Source organism: Equus caballus, chromosome 8, assembly GCF_041296265.1.
Source record: "Equus caballus isolate H_3958 breed thoroughbred chromosome 8, TB-T2T, whole genome shotgun sequence".
NCBI classification, from domain to species: Eukaryota; Metazoa; Chordata; class Mammalia; order Perissodactyla; family Equidae; genus Equus; species Equus caballus.
Window position 1 is genome coordinate 92,782,501 of NC_091691.1, and position 21,313 is coordinate 92,803,813.

A 21,313-nucleotide genomic window follows, 5' to 3' on the forward strand; every position below is an offset into this window, starting at 1 on the left:
ATGTTTTACCATTTATAGAGATCCTTATATAAGATGAGAAAAATTATAATTTTCTATACATATACATCTTTATTTCCCAAATTGTCCTTCAGTGGAGTTAAGTATATGGTCCAACATAGGCAACATGTCGGTATCAAGAACAAACCCAGATCTCTTAGGACTTAATTCATATTTTCTTTAAAACAGTAGACTATGCTATGAAGCATTGCTTGTTTTGGTGATTTTTTTGGCATTTTTGTTCAGAGCTGGGATGTATTACTATAAAATGGAAACTCCCTACAATGTAAGGAAACAATTTTTTTTCTTTCACATGGTGCAGGTAATTCTTTTTTATAAGAATTCCAAAAGGATAGATTTGCAAAAAACATACTTTGAAAATATTGAAGGAAACTCGCGCTATGTGTGAGGAAAATCTATTCATAAGCCTTAGCAAGTGGTAGTTTACTGCTGATACCAAGAATATTTGTTAACACTAATCAAAACTGTTACCCACCAAGGAGGCTTAGTTCTATGTTGAATGAGATTATATAGCAAGGGATGTCCAAAGGTTATAGTTTATTAAGAAATGAGATGTGTTTTCTAAATCAACTCAGTAAAATTAATTTTTCTCTGTGCGAACTGCCTTTCCTCAGTTTAGTCGACATGTTAAATTGTAATTTCATATAGCTCCTGAGGGGGAAAAAGCACTTTCATCAATGTTGTGGATGTTGGGTTGTGTTCTTCCAAGAGAAAACAATGCTTGGCCTTATCAATTTAGGTGTATCAAGAAGAAACTTTTTTGTTTTTGAGTATGTGGTAATCCTGGAGTTGATGTTGCTAAGAAAAATTAATTATGGCACTGTGAGACTGCTTCCCTGTGTTAGAAATGGGTTTTTTAACATTTTTGTTTTCATTCTTTGTGCATTTGGCACCCTAATGCATACAGAATATATGACTGACTATGTTTGAAAGATATGAGTAGAGTGGTGTGTGTGTGTGTATTTGTGTGTCTGTGTGTATGTGAGAGAGAGAGAAAAAGAGGTTAAGGCATCTAATATTTTAGTAAGATAAGCTTTTGAGATTATCTAGTCTAACTTTGTGACTGAATATATGGGAAAATAAGGCTTAAAATGATGGAGTCACTTTATTCAAGTGACTTATGCAAGGCCATAGTTGATAGCTGGTTATTAGCAGAGCTAAGCCATGTCTTAGCATAATCTTCCCGCTACTCCATCACTCTAACAATGGATCTCAACTGATAGTGATTTTGCCCCTCATGGAATATTTGGCAATGTTTTGAAACATTTCTGGTTGTCACAACTTGAGTGTGCCACTGGTAACTAGTGGGTAGAGGCCAGAGACGCTGCTAAATACCTTACAATGCACAAGACAGCCCCACATAACAAAGAGTTATTTGGTCCAAATGTCAACAGTGCTGAGTTTGAGAAATCCTTCCAAAAAGTGAAACACATCACACCATTACTAACCAAGGAAAGAACAGTTGACCATTCACTTCTGCTGTGAGCTTGATCAAAATCCGATGACTAAATTTTTATTCCTAATTATGTAAAATGTATCTGATTATTTGAAAAGAAAGTATTTGTCTCTGGGCCATTTTTTCATAGGTAGATATTCTCAAGGAATGTTCTTAAATGTTCAAAGTCTTACAAAGATAAATTCATCATATGCTTATTATAAGCATAAGTAACATGTCTAATTGTCTTGTCAGGGCCCAAGTGTTGGGTGACAGAACAAGATCACAAGTACAAAGCGACCATTTACAGAGGTAATGAAATCAGTCATATCGTTACACTGGGCCAAGCCGAATTTGCTTCATGTTCCTACTCAGAATATAAAAATTTGCTTTAAAACTATTTTGTAGACATTGCAGTTAGGTTGACATAATTACTTTTTGAAATAATTACCTCTAATGATAGCTTTAATTTATTTAGTCTTGGGTACTGCTTAGGCACTTTGCATTCATTATCTCTTAACCCTTAGAATTTCTCCAAAGATTATAACATCCATTTTATAAATGAAGGAACTGAGACTCGGAGATATAACTTTGAGCACACTGGTGCTCAAACCCAGGTCTGTTGGAGACCAGGATCTTTCTTTTTTAACGACGTTATATTGTATATCAGATTTATTTTTCTTACAATTTTTTCTTAACTTTTCCCCCAGTTGACAAAATATAAATAAAGTTAGCTTGGTGTTACACCTTAAACATTTTCATAAAAAACATACGTTGTGTTTGTAAAGAAATCCTGGACATCATGAGACATAATTCACATTTCTAATATAGTGAGAAGGAAGAAAGTATTTTCTATAATGCTGCAATAAGACTCATACGTTGACATTTAGGTTTATGCAACCGATGAATGTGAGTAGGCATAAGTTAGTTTAATAAAAGATGGTGGCTCCTGGCTGGTCTCTCCTGACTAATGAAGGGTGTATTTGTACAATCACAATATACTCTGTGGTTTTATGCATAGGTATTTCTAATCTGTGCTTTCAAATCACCTAGTACATTTCAATCAAAACCAAAATTGGCTTCCTTGCAAGAAATTTCAATTGCTGAGACAGTCATATGTTGTTTTAGAATAATTCCACAAATATTGTTAAAGCCACTAAAATTGCAGCAATTAAGATATAACAGTACAGCTAAATTCAAATAGTTACTACGGTCCACAGGAAATCTTTCCTATTTGTCTTTATCAGTATTTCTATTTTTCTTACTTTGTCAGTGAGAGGCACGTATATGTGACATTGGCCCTATTAATTCTTTGAATCCATAAAAGTAGGAAAAAAACAGTATTAGGAGAAGTTTAAATATCACCATACACTTATTTTGTGTTTTAAAGATACATCTTTCTAATTTATTTTCTCTACAACTTGTACTCTCATTATTTTGGTTTTCTTCAATGGCTTTCATAGAATATCCATTTATACCTTCATTCACTTATCCATTAATTTATCTGCTTATTTCCAAAAGATTCAAAGACAAATACAATATTATATCTTTAAGATATTCACGGTTCTTTGAGGAAACAGACATGTAAATAAGTACACAAATACAGTCTTTGACAGTATCATTAACTCTTTCTCTGGGAATCAGGAGAAACCTCATAGAAATGGTGAGAGATAGATGTAAAATTGGGGAAAACTTGCTTCTGGAGTTTTCAATTTCATGGTTTCTTCTGGACTCCCCAGTTGATAAGGATTTGGAGTCAAATTAGTTTTGATTGATATTTATTTCCTATTGTTTCTCCAGTTAAAAAACTCTCATAACTTTCTATTGGTCTGCAGCTCCCTATCTAATCAATAAGGCCACAGGAAGAAACTAATGACAATGGTTTAACCAGAGAAGTTCTCTTTTCCTCCCATCACCAGAAGCCTGCATGTGGCCAGTCATGGTCCCGGGTCCTTTGCCACTCTTAATGTGGCTTCCACTGAATCATAACCTCATGGTCAGTTAAAGAATTCTTCTCCGTCTGCAGCCTCCTGTCCTTGTTCAAGGAAGGAAGAAGAAGAAAGAAATGAAACGGACTGGCATCCATATCAGGAAGACAAAACGTTCCCAAAATGCTCACCAGGCTTTCACTTAGGTTTCACAGGTGAAATTGTACCATGTAGCTGTGTGTTTTTAATGAGAGTTTTGGTAACATAGCTTTATTTTTTTTCAGCTGACCACATGGTTTCCCCAAACAAAAATCAAAATTATTTTTGTAAGAGGCAGGCAGAAAATTGATACTGGTTGAGCAAATAGAATTCACAGGGAGGACCTAATATACAGAATGAAATTGGAATCCCCCCCCGACACACAAAATCAGCCCTCATTGATGAGTGCTGAGTGCCTTAAGATATTGTGAACTTGCCAACAAGTTATGAAAGCTCCAAAGCTGAATTTTCTCCTTTCTTTTTCTTGTATTTCCATTACTTGTTATGGGATATTGAGTGTTAAGATAATGAAGATGTTTGTACACTCATGCTTTGTGTGTGTGTATGTGTGTGTGTGTTATAAGCCGTGATGGCAATGTATCCTTTGCACTAAGATGGAGATGCTGGGTAATCTGTTTGTTTGTTATTGTGTTTTTTGGGTAAGGAAGGTTGGCCCTGAGCTAACATCTCTTGCAAATCTTCCTCTTTTTGCTTGACGAAGAGTGGCCCTGAACTAACATCTGTGCCAATCTTCCTCTATTTTGTATGTGGGACGCTGCCACAGCATGGCTTGATGAGCAATGTGTAGGTCAACATTCAGGATCTGAACCCACGAACTCTGGGCTGCTGAAGTGGAGCTCATAAACTTAATCCTTATGCCACTGAGCCAGCCCTGACACTGGATAACTTTGTTTCCATGACGCTAGCAGGTTCCATGCTATCAACAACAAAGCATTTTTGAGCCAGACTTGGCAATGAGGACAAAGCAGGACACCTACTCCACTTTCTTACCTCTAGGGAAGCAGGTTTGTGTGGGAGAAAAGAGCCTTCATTTGACAAAGCTTCAAGTGAGACAGTGCCCTCTACATATAGCCAGATTTTGCTGATTAGTAATTTATAAACTTGCCAGTAAAAAATTGATGTGGAGAAACAAAAATCTGATTAGCGTGGGTTTTAAAAAGATGGAAGGTATTGACGTGGAGACAAATATGGACAATTCTTTCAGATTGTACTTTAAAAGTGACATATTTTAAGGATGAAGAGGAGTAAGTATTCAGAAATGATAAATAAGTTTCTAGCTGGATGGATGGTAGTATCGTTATTGAAGATTGAGAATATAAAATATAGTAGATATTTTGGAAGAAACATAAAAGATTTGGTGTTTGGAGATTACTGAGTAATTTGAATGACTGCTAGTGGATATTCTCATTAGACTGTTAGAAATACAAATCTGAAGACTGAAAAACTCCTATGGGTTGGCCATATATATTTGGGAATTACATGTGCATTAGTGTATTTGCTGGGGCTGCCATAACAAATTACTGTAAACTTTGTGGCTTAAAACAATCGATATTTGTCTGGAGGCTGAAGTCCAAAATCAAGGTATCGGCAAGGCAATACTTTCTCTCTGAAGACTCTAGGGGAGAATCCTTCCCGGACTCTCACTAGATTCTGGTGGTTGCCAGCAGTCCTTGGCTTGTAGGTGCATCACTCCAATCTGTGCCTCTGTCTTCTCATAGTGTTCTCCCCTGTGTGTCTGTATCTAAATTTCCCTTTTTATAAGGACATCAATCATTGGATTAAGGGCCACCCTAATCCAGTATGACCTCCTCTTAAACCTGATTACATTTGTAAAGACTCTATTTCCAAATAAAGACTCATTCACAGGTAGCAGGGGTTAAGACTTCAACACATCTTTTTGGAGGACACAACTCAATCTGTAGCAATGTGTATAGTGAAAGGAGCCAAAAATATAAATGTGAGCACCCTGACTGAAGACGCGGAGCGAGAATAGGGCCAGCCATAGTCCATTGGAGATATTCCACCCTGAAAAGAGAGAAAATAATAAAGAAAGGAATAAGGACATGAAATGGCCGACAAGACAGAAAAAAATTATCCAGAAAAGTTGCATTCTGGCAAATGTATTGCGAAGAAGAGATTTGATAAGAGAGTTAAAAATCTTCAGAGATTTCAAGTAGCGTGAGTACTGGAAATGGACCACTGTAATTCGTGCTAAGGTTGGAGAGGAACAAGTTTGGGGCAGGTAGATAATTTAGGAAAACCCTGGAGTTATCCAGACAGATGATGACAGTTGCCTGAACGAGGATAGTGGCAGTGGGAGGAGAGAAGACTGGGCAGATAATTGAAGTAAAATCAAAAGGAAGTCATGCTAGATTGGACGTAGAATAGAAAAGGAATTAAGGATGACCTCCGGGATTTTTCTTCAGCAAACTGTAAGACTGATTGGCATTATTGAGATAAACAACACAGCAAGTCCATGGAGAGATGATAATTTCAGTTTTAAATACTTTAATGATAGATTTGTGGTATTTTCTAGTGGCAGGATACAGTGTGCTGATGCATGTACTGTTAGAGACTCAGAAGATGATTGAGAGTCACCTGAAAAAAGAGGTGATAATTGAAACCATGAGAATGGGTGACATTTTCCTGAGATAAAATAGATTTATGTGAGAGTATACCTGGTGTACATGGAGGGATGGGAGGGAAAAGAGGCACCACCAAGGACAGTGGAAAAGGCAGCAAGAGTAGTCAAGAGGAAGACCAGGAGAGTGTCGTGCTAAGATATGAGAAGAGAGTCTTAACGCCAGTGGGTTTATGAACAGCGTCAAAGGCTGCATAGATGATAAGTAGAATGAGGGTTGAGAGGAGTTTATAAACTTTAAAAAAGCAAAATGTGCTTGTGTGTGTGTGTTTCCAGAGACAGTCACTTTGGTGCATTACAGGGAGTAGATGGCAGATTAAATCGGGTTCTTGGCTGGAGAGAGCCCTTTCAATCATCTTACCATGAAGGAGAGGAACATGGTACCTACAAGTGAAAACCATTGAATTGAAAGTGAAATTCATTGGCGCAGGTGAAATTGGCTGAGGAATTTATCGTGTTTAAAATATCATCGGAAAATCTAGACAAAAGGGAGAGTTCGAAGAGAGAATGGTGACTGAGCACGTGTCCTGAAAAGACAGGTGGAAATGAAACCTCAAAAGGTTAGTTCACTTTCCACGGGAGAATGACGACCCTCTCCGTTGTATCAGGAAGTAAGGAGGAAAGGATATTGTTAAGTAGAAATAAATGAGGGACATGTTATTCAGCTAAGAATAATCCTCCAAATTAAAAGGGAAGAAGAATAACACAGTTTGAAGACATTAACTCCCTGACTTCAAATGCTTTTTTCATGCTATTTATAAGGAATATAGTGACTGTGTTTCTTCTGCCTTCTCCTCTTTTTTGGGGGGCATTCAGGGTTAGTTTCAGGCAGAGAAGCTCTCTTTCGTGTGATCTGCCATCACCCCTTCATCAGAACACTTCCTGACAGCTGTGTCACATCACTGGAAAGTCACTCTGTGTTTTTCCCCCCAGAGAAACGGGCCGGAGAGCTCTCGCTGGGTTCCCTGGAGACCGCAGCTCTCAATTCCTGCCAACGTGACTGAAATCAAAGGTTTTGACATACAGTTTTATATCATGATTTGTATACTCAAATATTTTATTAAGTATGATTTTTTTTTTCTTTTTTATCGGCAATCTAATGAGAATCAGTTTGGACCCGTGATAGTCCCTTTTGTTCCTGTGATCTGTAGTATGATCTCCCTTTAGTTTTTGGCAGATAGATACTTTATTAGTACTTTTTTCTTTTGCGTTGCCATTTTATTTTTTCTATTACTATTGCAAGTCACACCTATTGTTATTAAACATTAAACAAATTTGTAGATGAAGGGTTGTGTGTTTTCTTCCTTTTCCACTCACAGTACATAGTTTCAAATGGGTTGCACGGAAAGTGTTGGACCCCCATGCTTAGGGAATGCTCACATGATTTTATTTTGGTTAGCTCACTTGTGATCCACAGAGGCTGTTGTGAGATTGGTTTTGATAAAACTTCACAACCAATGGGAATCTTTTTTGAGTTAGTGTGGAGTGGCCTTAATGCTGGAAATAATCCTGTTGGCCAGGACCCCAGAGCTATACAGATGAGAAAAGGATGCAGGAAATTCTGTTGTTTACACGTGTCTGTAACACTGAGCCGCTCGAGCAGCCCAGCAAGCCCAAAGGGTAAGATGCTTAATAACCTTGTGGTTTTCTAGTTAGTTTTTATATTTTCCTGCTGAGGCAGAGCATGTGCTGTTCTCGGAGCAAAGAGAGAGACAGTTGCTTATAAAATGCAGAGCAAAACTACTGTAGGTCTGGGAAACAGAGGGACTCGGATCTTCTTAAAGTGGACTTGATTTCTTCCCTCCCTCTGCCATTTTCCCACTGTTGGTATTATTTATCCTGACAGCTTGTCATACATGTCCTGTCTTTAAAAAATAACTGTATACTAAACAAAACTCAGGTAAGAATTTCAACTCTAAATTTAGACAGTGATATAATATGTTAATATTAAAACCTTGTTTTGAAGTTCCAAATGAGTGTGAGTTAGTCAATATGTTTGATGTAAGGTATATTCTTAGAGTAAAAAAGAGTAAAATTGTTTCACAAACCCTCATGTTTATGCTTCATACATTTAGAGTTCTTGTCATTCTGCTAGTCCTCATGCTGAATTCCTGTCATTGTTAATAGAAAGTATACTTCAAACTTAACATGAATTTTGATTTCTTTGTATGAGTTACCTGGGTGGTGTGGAGGAGATAGTGACATAGAATAAAATAATAAAATCCTGTACGTGATACAAAGGACATGGATGTTTAACTATATAGGAAGTAATTACAGAACTGAAGGAAAAAAGATCTCTGGAAAACATTGGGAAGTGTTTGCTTATGTTTCCTGCAGGGATAAATTACAAAATGAATGTTGAGTGATTAGGTCTATTAAATGAAAATGTAAGGAAGATGTTCTTAATATAATTAGAAGAATATAAGTAACATATGGCATTGAAATACACAATGATATTTCTTGATGTTCTCATTTACATCAACACTGGTCTTTACATTTTCTAAAATTAGATGAATACACTTTTGCTAATGATTTTGTGGGATAGGATGTCGTTACAACTTTTGATTAAATGTTTTGTTGTTAATGATTTTATTGTCAAGTATCTCCACATATACATTAATTATTCTTGAATTCAGACTTTTATCCATTCTTATAAGCATTAGATTAGAAAGGAATCTTGAAAATCTACTGATACAATATTTGTTTAAGTTTTTTGTGGTTTGGCAATATTGATTTAAAATATCAATAAATCTATTTGAATGATATTTAGAAAAATTCTTTATGTGAATTGCTTTTACTCAAAACATTAACAATTTTATTGTGAAATAACGGATCATTTAATGGTCTTTCTTCTGCATTCTTCATACGTTTTCATGTTTTCATTGGATTCAGTAATTGCTTAATCTCTGAGACAAAGCTTCTTGGTGTCTCACTATGGGTGTGGCTTTGAAATTTATGAGGGTTCCGTCTAAGTAGGAGAGCCACAGACATAATGGCAGTAATTTTTTGGAATTGAAAAATGACCTCAGGTCACTTCTATTCGAAGAAGTAGCCTATCTCCTATGTTGATATTGCAAGGTCAACTGAATTCTGCCATAATGCCAAAACCTTCAAAAATTCCGTTTTTGGAAGATTTGAGAGAAATCTTGAAAGAAAAATCCAACTTCCTGAGCTGAATCTTGAAAAACCAGTGGAACTTGAATAGTTGCTGAAAAGCAAAAGGACTATTCTACTTTGTAGAAGCAGTTGGACAAACGGTTTTGAGGTCTTAAAATTCACACAAATTTTGTCCTTACATGTTATACAACGGGGGTAACTGCACGTTTCTGAAGAGATGGAGCATTTGTTCCCTTCTTCTTCATCGTCACCATACTGCCAACATATAATCATGTTTCCTATATGCAAGATAATTTGCACACATATCTAAAATTTTGAAACCTGTGCAATAAAATGAACTTCATTTTACATATTGTCTTCATTTTACACATGAAGGAATCTGACATTTAAAAATCTTAAATGATTCTTTAAAGCCACAGACATAGTAAGTGCTGCAGCTAGGATTCCAAACCATGTCTTTCTGGCTCCAGAGCTATTTCCAGTATGCTGCACTGGTATTTTAGGAATGTAAATCTGGCAGAAGTTAAGCAGGATGGTTTGGAATAGGCGTGGGGGTATCAGAGTTCAGGGAGGAGGCGGTGAGACAAGCCAGAGATCAATTCCAAAATCTGTAAGTCCAAGCGAATCACAATTCTCTCAGGTGCCCACTCTTTCCTTTGGGAATAAAATGAAGAAATTGGTACTGAAAATAAGCAGTCTTTACATTTAAATTGGCTGTTCTCATATTCAACCCTTATGCTTTCCTCTCTCTCTTATTTTCTTCAATGTTATAGTCCAAGAAGATGTTTTTTGATTTCTCAGAGGAAATTTCATCACTGATTTTCATCAAATCTTATTTATTCACAAATGAAATATGTGTGGTGACTGGAAATTCTGTTAGGAACATACTGACTTTGCTTTGTTTCCTCTTGACATGTGGTATGAATGAATGCTTAGTGCTCACGCCTTCTTCAAATTACAGAGAGAGGCAGTTATTATCAAAGAAAAGTATCATCTAAGTGTTATTTCAACGAGTGAAGAGCATGTATAGAATTTATGTTGCTAACAGGTAAAGTGTAGTACAGTATATCCATAGGAAAAAGAAGAGAAGCTGTTTATCAACACTTTCCCCCCCATGTTTCCAAACCTTAAACATATTATTTTACATTTTCTCTAAATAGAATAAGAGTAGTATCTGGAATAGTATTCATTTGCTTCTTTACTATTTTTTAGTGTTTTCAATGAAATAAAACTACCTCACATTATAAACTTTCTATTATTTTAGAAGCTTCCTGTCATTTAAGTCATGTCTTTTTGCCACGTACCCAAACAGATGAGGATAGTTGAAATTTAAAGATTCATCATTTTAAATTTATCACTACTAAAACAATAACTACATTTGTCATTTTTAATACTTTGGTCACAGACCTTATGGCATTTTATTTTAATTAAACAGGTCTAGGCTGTATTCCAAGATTTTATTCCCTGGAGGGCCTTTGTTTACCCAGTGCCCTGACCTATTGTGAAAAGGAGAACTAGCAGGCTGGCCCAGTGGTGTAATGGTTGAGTTTACATGCTCTGCTTCGGTGGCCCAGGGTTCTCAGGTCTGGATTCCGTGGATAGATGGTACACATCACTTATCAAAACATGCTGTGGCAGCATCTCACATACAAAATAGAGGAAGATTGGCATGACATTAGCTCAGCGACAATCTTCCCTAAGCAAACAAAGGAAGATTGGCAACAGATGCTAGCTCAGGGCCAATCCTCCTCACCAAAAAAAAAGGAGGAGCGGGGATCTGGGTATTTTCTTGGAGGAAATCAGCCCGTCAAAGAGAAGAGAGTTTGTGCTCAAGGCCATTCCATGAAGTCATAGCTTTGAAGAGGATTAATAATATTATTATATATTTAAATATTATCTGGATGATTTATATTCAATGATATTTGCTAAGAATTGCTGTTATGTGAAGCAAAGGTAAAAATATATTTGATGTTAAACTTCTCTTGGAAGTATTCTGTTTTTTGGTAACTGAAGTCAGAGATATTCTTAGTATTGAGTAGAAAACATATGTTCATTGCAGAACTTACAAATGGCGTCTTATCATTATGCCTGTTTTTAATTTGTAGAATTAAAGCTTAAAAAAAAGAGAAGGGATTCTTTCAGTCACTGACTTATGAACATATGTTCCTAGGATGCAGTAATCATTTAGAAATGCAACACAAGGTGAAGTGGCAATATTTCAATGAGGAAGAGCCTGAAACAACTCTAGACTACTTTTTATGTGGAAATGGTTTTGAGGGCTTTTTATACAATCTTTCATCTCTCCCTTAGTGAATTTAGGATTTTGAAGGCATTATTTCAAAAGTTGAATTTATGATGGCTGCAAACTATCAAATGGCTTTATTACTCAGTGCATATTCATGGATTTCTAACTTCTCTTTGCTCAACTTCTGGATGAGATGAAACTCTAATTTACAAATGAAGAGTGAGAATTATAAGCACTCAGTGGGATGACAATACTTGTTAGCAAAGGAGAGGAGAGGGAGACGTGGAAATCCTTAGTCATTATGGAAAGTTCTATTTGTAAACTATTCCTGGTTAGGAGCTAGAGTAATTTCAGGGATTTTCTAGGGGTTCAGACATGCTTTATTTCGTCTTTAATTCAGAACCTTCTTGTGAGCATACTCAACAGCGGGACTGAGTTGGGTCAAAGCCAGGCTACTTAGAGTTTCTCTCATCCCATTCTCTGACGCTGCCCAGGCTTCTCTGTTCTGTTTTTTTAGTGACGAAGCTTAACTCATAAAATGTATGATTGTGTGGATTGAAAACATTGACGATGGTGATTATGGCATATTATAAATGGACTCCAAAGATGTTGATGCTATAAGAATCTAAACTTTTGATGTGGGAGTAAAATAAATTTGATCTAATACTGCAGACTGGTGAGAGACATTCCAGTATTCATGGAGTTCTAAGCAGTTCTAAGCATCTACACCTTGGCTGTAGACTTCTCATGGAAGGCCAGGACCTAAACCTGGTTGACAGCAAATTTCTGCTCCCAGATCTTAACAGTAATGTATTCACTTGAGGTGGGTAGTCATTGTCTACTCGTTCGTAGAAGTCGTATTACTGAGTAGAGTGTTCATCTATATAAATTAATGAAAATTACACAATCCAGAAACACAGACGTTCGTCAGAAACAGTATCTGAAATATAAATAACTTCTGTTATGTATTCCTTCATTCCTTCTCTTTCTTAACTTCCCAGTCTTGTGCAACCTCTTGGTTCTCTTGTAGAAGGGATATACATGGCTTTTCCTCTATAATCCCCCATCCACTTTCCACACTATTTCAAAAAGACTCTTGGCTAAGTAAGCGTAAATATATGTCTTTTGTAGATATAGATATTTACTATAAGTGTGTGTGTATATAATTAAAGGCATATGGGAGAATTAATTTCCTGATCACAATTAAAATGGAAGTTAAGCTCACTGAAAACTTATTCTAGGATAATTTTAAAAGTCTATCAGCATCCAATTTTCAAAAGTCTTTCAGCATCCTTCTTCAGAGGAGTCTGACTTATTTAGTAAAACTTGTAACACCTGTGTTTTGAGAGAAAAATAGTAGTTCTAAATCACTATTTTCTCACAAGTTTATTCGTTCAGCAGTGGATGTCTACTGTGTCTCAGACACTGTTCTAGCAATGGAAATAGAGGTGTGAACAAAACTAAAAATCTCCTGCTTTCATCAAGCATCTATTCTAGCTGGTGAATCAATAGAATCCACAAATTCTATGTAATTGTATATTAAGTGATGATAAGAGCTTGAAGAAAACAAAAAGTCACTCCAGGAGGGGCTGGAGAATGTGTTCCTTCTGGTATAATCAGAGAATGCCCAACTGCCAAGGTGAATGAAGTAAAGAATCTACCATGAGGAATCTTAGGGGAAAAAGCTACAGGCGGAGAAAATAAACACCGAAGTCTCTAGTCAGGAGAGTGTTGTCTATTCAAGGAATGGCCAGAAGGCCAGCAGTTGCAGCAAGTGAGCAAGGCAGAGGTAGTTCTGCTTTGAAGCTAATCTAGTTTAAGTTTCAAGATAATCTTTTACTTAAAAAAGGCCTCCTCATACCCCAATTGTGTGAACCTCAGGTCCAGAAATCTTGGATCTTGGCAAAGAGTTTGGGGAAGTAATGTGTGCCCAGATCATGAGAACCTCGTAGGGCACAGTCTTAACTTTTTCTTTTATTCTGAGACTGATGGGAAGCTATTTAAGTGTTTTGATCATGGAAGTGACATAATAAGTTGAGTTTTAACAGGATAACTCTGGCTGTATTGTGGAGAACTCGTTGGAGTAGGGAAACGATAGAACCAGGGAGACCCGTTAAATACAGCCCTCCAGGCAAGAGAGAGGTGGTTTGAAGTAGGTACTAGAGATGAAGTTGGTGAGATGATGGATATATTTCACATTCCCCTGACAGAATTTTCCAAAAACTATAACGTGCAGTGTGAAAAAAAAGAGGAATCAAAGATTTTCTCTAGGCTTGACCTGAGAAATTGGAAAAATGAAATATCCATTTATTGATCAAGGGAAGACAGTGGGGGGAGTTGTTTAGGTGGAGGGATGTGGGTAGTGTTCAAGAATTTGTTTTTTTGAACATGTGAAATTTGAGATGCCAATTAAATATTGAAGTGGTGATGTTAAGTTCGCAGCTGGATACATGAGTCCAGAGTTAAAGGAAGATCTTAGAATGCAGAAATAATTTTGGCAAGCCTCAGCAAATACGTGGATTTATAGGCAAAGGAGTGGATGCATTCAGCTACAGCTATTACCACTGGGGAAGAGAAGAGGTGTGACGACTCTGAGCTGGAGCACTTCCACATCAAAGGTGTGAGGCAAGATGAACCCATTGAAACAGAATGAGAAGCAGCATCAGCAAGGTAGGAGGGAGAACCATGAGAGAGGAGTCTCTTGGAAGGCAAATAAATGAGTGATTCCAGAAAGATAGAGCAGTCAATGATAATAAAATGCTACTGATTGGTCAAGGAAGACAAGAATTTGAAACCTGGAATTAACCGTTAATTAGATTTAGCAAGGTAGTAGTCATTGACTGTCTGGAGTAGTCATTCATTGTTTTTGTGGAGATCTAAGCTTGAATACTGATTGAGTCCAAGAGAGAACGGGATGAGTGGAAATATCTCTTAAAGATTTTCATTATAAAAAATGCCAGAGAAATGGGATGGTGATCAAGACAATTTTTTCTACGGTTGAAGGTATTGTCTACAGCATGCCCATTTGCTGATAAGAATGCTCTAGGAGAGAAGTTGATTAAGCAACTTCTTGATTACTTTGATAATCAATTTCTTGATAAATTGATTAAGCAGGAGGGAGAGGACAGTCATGTCCAATGTGTTCAATGATGTCTATTTTATTTTGCTGTGGCTATTGCAGCCTCGCCTCTCTGCATTATGTGAGCGTGTGGCAGAGAATGAAAATGTCCTGTTCAGTTATATTGGAAGGGCAGGCATGACTCTGGTACGTATTTCCACTATCAATGGAAAGCATTTCTCAAGCATATATTTGCAAATAATGTTATTAGTAATCATCTTAATTTGAAATATAGATAGGAAGCCTCTGAAAGATAGAGGCAGAAATATTGCCCAAACACACCAAATATATTTAAAAAAAATCAAAACAAAGTTTTCTATTTCTGTAGAAATCTCCATGAAAAAGAAAACTCCTTAAATTTTTTGGATGCTCTGGAGTAGAGCTATCCAATAAAAATACAATTCAAGCAACATTTACAATTTAAAGTTACATTGAAAATTTTTTAAAAACCCTGAAATTAATTTTAATAATGTATTTTACTTAACCTAATTTATTAAAAATATTATCATTTAAAAATGTAATCGAGATAAAATTATTAATGAGATATTTTACATTTTACGTTCCACACTGTGACAAATTTGCACGTAACAGTACATCTCAATTGAGATGATTCTCATTTCAAGAGTTCACCAGCTCCATCTGGCTTGTGACTACTATATTGGATAGCACGGGCTATAATATTCCAGAATATAAACAATTACAAAGCATTCTCAAAGCAACCAGAGATCATATTGAAGGCATTAGATTTATCTCCTTGTAGTAAGTGAATATATGTGTCTGAGTGACCTTCCCAAGCAACAGATTTACTGTAGATTTTCTGATTCTGAACCCAGACTTCTCTGGGTTCCACTATACCATTCTGAGGTTATATTGATGCTGAGAAGTATGACAAATATGATGACCTGTGGAAATAACTGGTACCAATATGTTCTCTCCTTGCTCTACTTCAAGACATCCTAACTGGTGTGAAAAGCAGGCAATGACGAGACCCAATTTTAGTAATCCATACATCTCTTAGTATTTTTTTTTCTTTTTTAATAAATTAAATCAAAGATACAAATCTGTGAAAGCATAGCGAGAAAAAAAGTAAAATAAGAGTTTTTCAGGAAGATTTAAAATTTTATCATTATAGGATTGCTTGGGATAGACTTGAAAAGAAAGTATATATATGGTTGAGAGGGTAAATAAAAACAAAGCAAATTTTCAGAAATGTGTGCATTTAATCTGGTCTTCAACTCTGCAGTTTTCCCTGCACATGTCTTACATTTTCTATTTGAGGGAGTGGAAAGCCAAATCTTTTGAGAAATATAAACACTCTTCACTTCCTGTTATTTTGACATTTTTAATCCAAGTCCTTTACTTGTCTTTACTAAGGAAATAAAACACTGCCTAGAATAAAAACAAACAGACGAAAACTGATTCCAGATCAATTAACAATTGTGTCAGGAACTTTGCTTTGTTAAATCGCTTTTCTCCTTAGTGTTACCTTCTTTTACACCAAAGGACAAAAACCCAAAACAACACTTTCAAAGATGATCGGACAAGTTGGGAGACTCTTATGTCTAAACAAATTACTAAATATTTTGGCTAAAATGGAGAAAATACGGACAGGGAAATAGTTTCACTGGCATATATAGTAAATGATCTTCAAACCAAAATCTAACATTTACATTTTTTAGTATTTCATGTCTTTTCTTTCTTAAGATTATGCAACTTTATGAATGAAATTTTCTCAGTGAAATCAAGATTCTGGATCTCATTATTATACGAAGTTGCTTAAGTACTGCACAACCACCATATTTGTTTTTCTGGGGAAGGTATTTTCCTCCAAATAATGTATCTGAAAACTGGTTACTTGATTACTTGTTTTATTTTACATTAAAATTAAAAGAATTAGAACAAAATATGTGATCGATATTATTTTAATCTTAGAAGAGTCCATGGATATATAATGAGGTTATGTGATCGATATTATTTTAATCTTAGAAGAGTCCATGGATATATAATGAGGTTATAAATCAAATACCAGCAACTAAAACAAGAAGTCATCATTTTGTCTAAATATCAACATATTATTAGCTATTGTTTTGATAATTTGTGGTGATATATGTACACATTAATATTTCTTTTTTTAAAATAGTCTAAGAACATTCAGTTTTAAACAATTCCACTGTTTCTCCTCTGCTTTTTCTATGTTATTTTATTTCAGTTTTTCTGAAAATTAAAATGCTCCTTAGCAAGATAAAAATAATTGATTTAATATCTTTATAGTACTGTAAATGAATATAATACTATAAATAAATATAGTTTTAATTATACACAAAATCAATTTTACATGTTCCTTTTATATTTTTCCCATTTATGTCATAAGAGGTACAATACACTTTCCAAAACTTATGCTATTCCTAGAGGTAGGTAGCCTTGTGACTTCAAAATAGATTAATCATGTACTTTAAGAAAAAACATAATTATGAAACTTGGGTGGGTCCATATTCACTAATAATTTTATTTTCCCAACTTCCTGTGTAATCACATTTGTAAGGACACGTAATTCCAGGACTCAATCTGACCTGCGGCAGTGTGGAGTATTCAAGGACTCACGTGAACTCCTGTGGTACTGCGCTTTGAACATGTTGCCATGGGTGGGTGGAGGCAGCTGGTTTCCTGTTTAAAATATTTTTGGGAACTTTTCAAAAGTTCAGTTCATGCTCAGCCCAGAGTTCCTTCAGAAAGAGAGCTGAACATGTGTAAATATTTATATTTGGAAGATTAATCAAGAATACGTGATTAAACTCCAAAAGCTGGATTAGTTTGTTTGTGTTATAGCTTAGGCAACTTTGTTATTTCTAGTTCTTCCAATATGTTCAAAATAATTTGTTTTGATTCTTTCAAAATAAAAATTTTTATTCCATTTAAAAATATGAAAACATCTTGGTAATTTGCTACAAGTGAATCTTCGGAGAAAAACCATTGTTTTAGTATGCTTGAATTTGCCTTGAATTTCTGTGAGTCATATTCCACATGTAATGAGAATTAAACTCCATGAAGATGGACATTTAAATCTATTTATTCACTGATGCGCCTTCAACCCCGATAACAGTGTCCCTGGCACATAGTAGAAATTCAATAAATATTTGTAGAATGAATACATGAATATTCAATCTCAAAATCTAAGAAATATTTATCCTTATTCTACTTTAGCAACAAGATGAAATCAGTAGACATTATTGTACATGCATCTGTGTAGTTCTAATAAAATGGTCATCACAATGCATTGTTTTACATACATTTGCTGGTTGGTGTGTCTCTTATTTTGCCTTTATTGCACGTGAGTTACTGAAATGATTTTAAAACCCTAAACTGGATGAAACTAGAAATAAAGATGAATGGAAATAAATATAGGCACTTTAAGAATCTTAAAACTGCTATTGTTAAATTAATTAAACAAGGAGACCATTAGATTGAGGTCGCTCTACAGCCCTGGTGGCCCATATAAGCAAACCAAAATCTAAGCCTGTAAATGCCTCAAGGTTATGAAATCAAAACTTAAGGACGACCAATCCCAAACAGCCAACTAAGCTTTAAGCCTTAGCCCATCAATCATGTCCTTACTTTGCTAGCTGTGGGTGGAGCGCTCCTAGCCACTTCTGTTTGGTGCTGCCTGATTGGAATGGATTTTTGCTCAAATAAACTCTTAAAATTTTTAATATGCCCCAGTTTATCTTTTAACATTGTATATTTACTACTGCTTGCATTTGCTTATGCATATTTTGGTTACTATCATAATTTTTCAGTCAAATTTAGAGCAACAGGGAGATTCGTAGAGAGTGTGCATCTCTGAATAGGGTGCATGATGTACAAGGCACATTAGTTTAAAAAATACAAAAAACAAACGAAAACCTAATAGGGCCAAAAATTTGGAAAGAGGTATGAACAGCTTTTTCCATTTTTTTTTTTGAACAGGGAAGTTGTTTGTAAACCTCAGTGAAGAACTTTCATAAATGGACAATCATTTGCATAAACATACTCAACAGGTGGTAAAGCCCTGTTTAGGTGTAGCTATGCATGACACATATGACTTCTATCTGAGTAAAATGAAAATGCCACAACAGAAAAACCCCAAAGTTATTTGGTTTTGCAGTTCTATATGTCATTAGAAAAAAATCAAGGGGAAATTTTCCCCAATCTGCCTTAACGATCTAGAAAATAAAATCTCTATTGTTAGTGTGTCTTAGTCTGCATTATTTTCGAATGCTTTCTAAATGCAGGTTACCCTCTGAGTATTTGTAAATTTAGTGATTTTTAGAAAGGTTCTATACTGAGGAATTTTTTAATGAGAAAGACTATAAAACCATGGAAACTTTCAAGAAAACGGTTTGCTTTCTGTGTTGATGCAATGCAAACTTAAGAACAGGAGCAATTTAGGCAGACAGGGGAGATGTTAAGAAAGAGGGAGTTTTGAAAGGGGTGCCAAGGTGATCAAGTGATTGAAAGGTAGAGGTCCTTCAGGAAGGCGGGAACATCAAGTTGGCAGGGATGACAGGCCGTGATCTTGAGGTTTCATGAAGCATGAAGGACACCATTCTGTCTCTCACAGGCAGGGACAGAAGCTGAGTTAGAGAGTGAATGTCTGGAGTTGGAAGAGACGAATATTAGACTGAGCTTGGATTTAATTCACTGAGCATATTCACTTAAATAGATAAACGCTTCAGTCAGCAAATGTGGATACCTTTTAAATTATCCAAATTGGAAATAAACATAAGAGTCTCCTATTGCCACTGAATGAGTTAAAATTCTCGTAAGATATAAGCATAAACATACTTATGTGTTAGATTTTCACTACTACATGATCAGTACTTTAATCTTTTATTGTTAAACACTCTATTGTTGAAAATAAGGAGGTTGAAAGAGCCATAAGTCATAGTTGGGTTTACAGAAAGGAAAATGAGCTTTTCATATTTCCCTTAGGAAGTATCAATATTTTAACTGGGAGATAACTGAATAATTTTACTTAAAAATAGATTCAAATCACATTAGTATGTCAAATAGTCTTTGTTCTACTTTATGAAAAGTGTTAAATTTTTAAAAAATACTTTTTGTGATAAAAATTTAAATGTTAACCAAAGCATTTATTTCAGAGAAAAATGTCATTTTAGGTCCTTTGAGCTTTATAATCATCATGAAATCGTGGCTGTATGTGATCACTGGGTTATGGAAACTATAAAGCAGTGAAAAACAACTTTCATGTAGTGATTCAGTTTAAATAATAGAAAAGCATTTTAAAGAACATAGTAATAAACTTGAGTAGCCTCTCTACAGCTTAGCATTGAATGTCTCTAGAGCATAAGTTATGTCTTTCAAATGTTGCGTATTAACTGAGTAAGTTGATGTTTTGACTAAATCAAGAGGGAGTAAAATACGAAGAGGAAGAAAAAGAAATCAAGACTCTAATGAATATTCAAGAATTTTCTATTTTTAAAATATGAAATATACATATTTTAGTTCAAGCTGGAACTTCTATATTTTTCATGGAAGAAATATTCCTTCTGAAGAATTAACATGTAGGAAGAGTCAATCAAATGAAGTTGAATTATTTTGGTAATTCGAGACTAAAAGCTTGGCTAGAATGAGAAGTGTGATATCCAGGTATCTGAGCAGAGGAAGCTTGGAGATGCTGAAATGGAAGGAAAAGGAGAGGAGGCCAGCCAGTAAGTCTGGTGTAGCTGTAATAAGGACCTTGAACTTAATCTTAAGAATTATGGGAAAGCAATGGAAGGCATTTTAGCACAGAGGAAATAATACAATTAAAAATATAAGAAATATCTCCCCAGTTGTTGAGTGGTGAACAGCATTGGGAGGGAGGGCAGGGTCGGTAATCTAAGAGTGAGATGACTACTCGGACCGAGGTGGCTGAGATGGAGACAAGTGTGATGAACAGGACTTGGTCATTGATTGGATACAGGGGATGATCAAGAATGATTAGTAAGGGAAGACTAAATTTTTGGCTTATACAGACTGACAGGATGGTGATGACTTTTATTAATAGGAAAAAACTAGAGGAAAGTCAGAGTTAATCTTTGTAGAATGAGAAATGGAAAGAGCTTTCCCTGAACCCCCTGAAGCAGCAAAATTCATGCTTTCCCTTTCCGCATAATCACACACACAACAAATAGACTTTTCATTTCCAGCAACCCTGAGGATTTCAAATTAACGAAATAAGATTAATTTGTTATGGCCCAGTGGACATACATAAACATAACTGCATGCACATGCATTTTGGCAGTTGTAAACTCTATTTTGATTGAATGATAGTTTTAGTTTCCTTTACATTCATTAGTTGAGTGCCTTCTACTGTGAGGACAAAGATAAATAAGATGGAATTTCTGCCCATAAGAAGCTCATAGACTGGCGGTAAAAACAGATATATTAAAATTATTATGTGGTGTCATAAATCCAGAATAAAGTAATTATCCAGAGTATGGGGCCACAGATGAAAAAGGAACAAATTAGCCAGGAGACATAGTACAGATCTGTCATTTCTTTCATTATTACCCACTCTTCACCCCCATTGCACGTGAGCACGCAAGCACACACACACACATTAACAAATTGAACTCTATTTTGGTTTTCAAATAGTTTCTGTACCAACATCTTTTTATAGGCATGAGATCTATGTCTTTTTATGTATACTATGTACCTCATACACTGTAAGTGTAAGCTAAGAGTTGATGACAGGATGAGAATAGAATAA

General features: G+C 35.5%; 1 protein-coding gene across 4 annotated transcripts in view; it reads left to right on the forward strand.

Moving 5' to 3' along the window:
- Window positions 1-7,466: 7,466 nt before the first annotated feature.
- Window positions 7,467-21,313, forward strand: part of CCDC102B (coiled-coil domain containing 102B) — a 281,568-nt gene continuing 267,721 nt past the window's right edge. For 2 of the 4 annotated variants that reach the window (XR_011441604.1, XM_070275826.1), the window contains exon 1: window positions 7,498-7,702. Coding sequence is in view for 2 of the 4 variants with exons in the window: in XM_070275826.1 (XP_070131927.1) it covers window positions 7,632-7,702 (71 nt within the window). In the remaining 2 variants the exon portion in view is untranslated. Of the gene's footprint in view, window positions 7,703-21,313 lie in introns of all 4 variants that reach the window. The other 2 variants (XM_023647965.2, XR_011441603.1) reach the window with 2 other exon arrangements.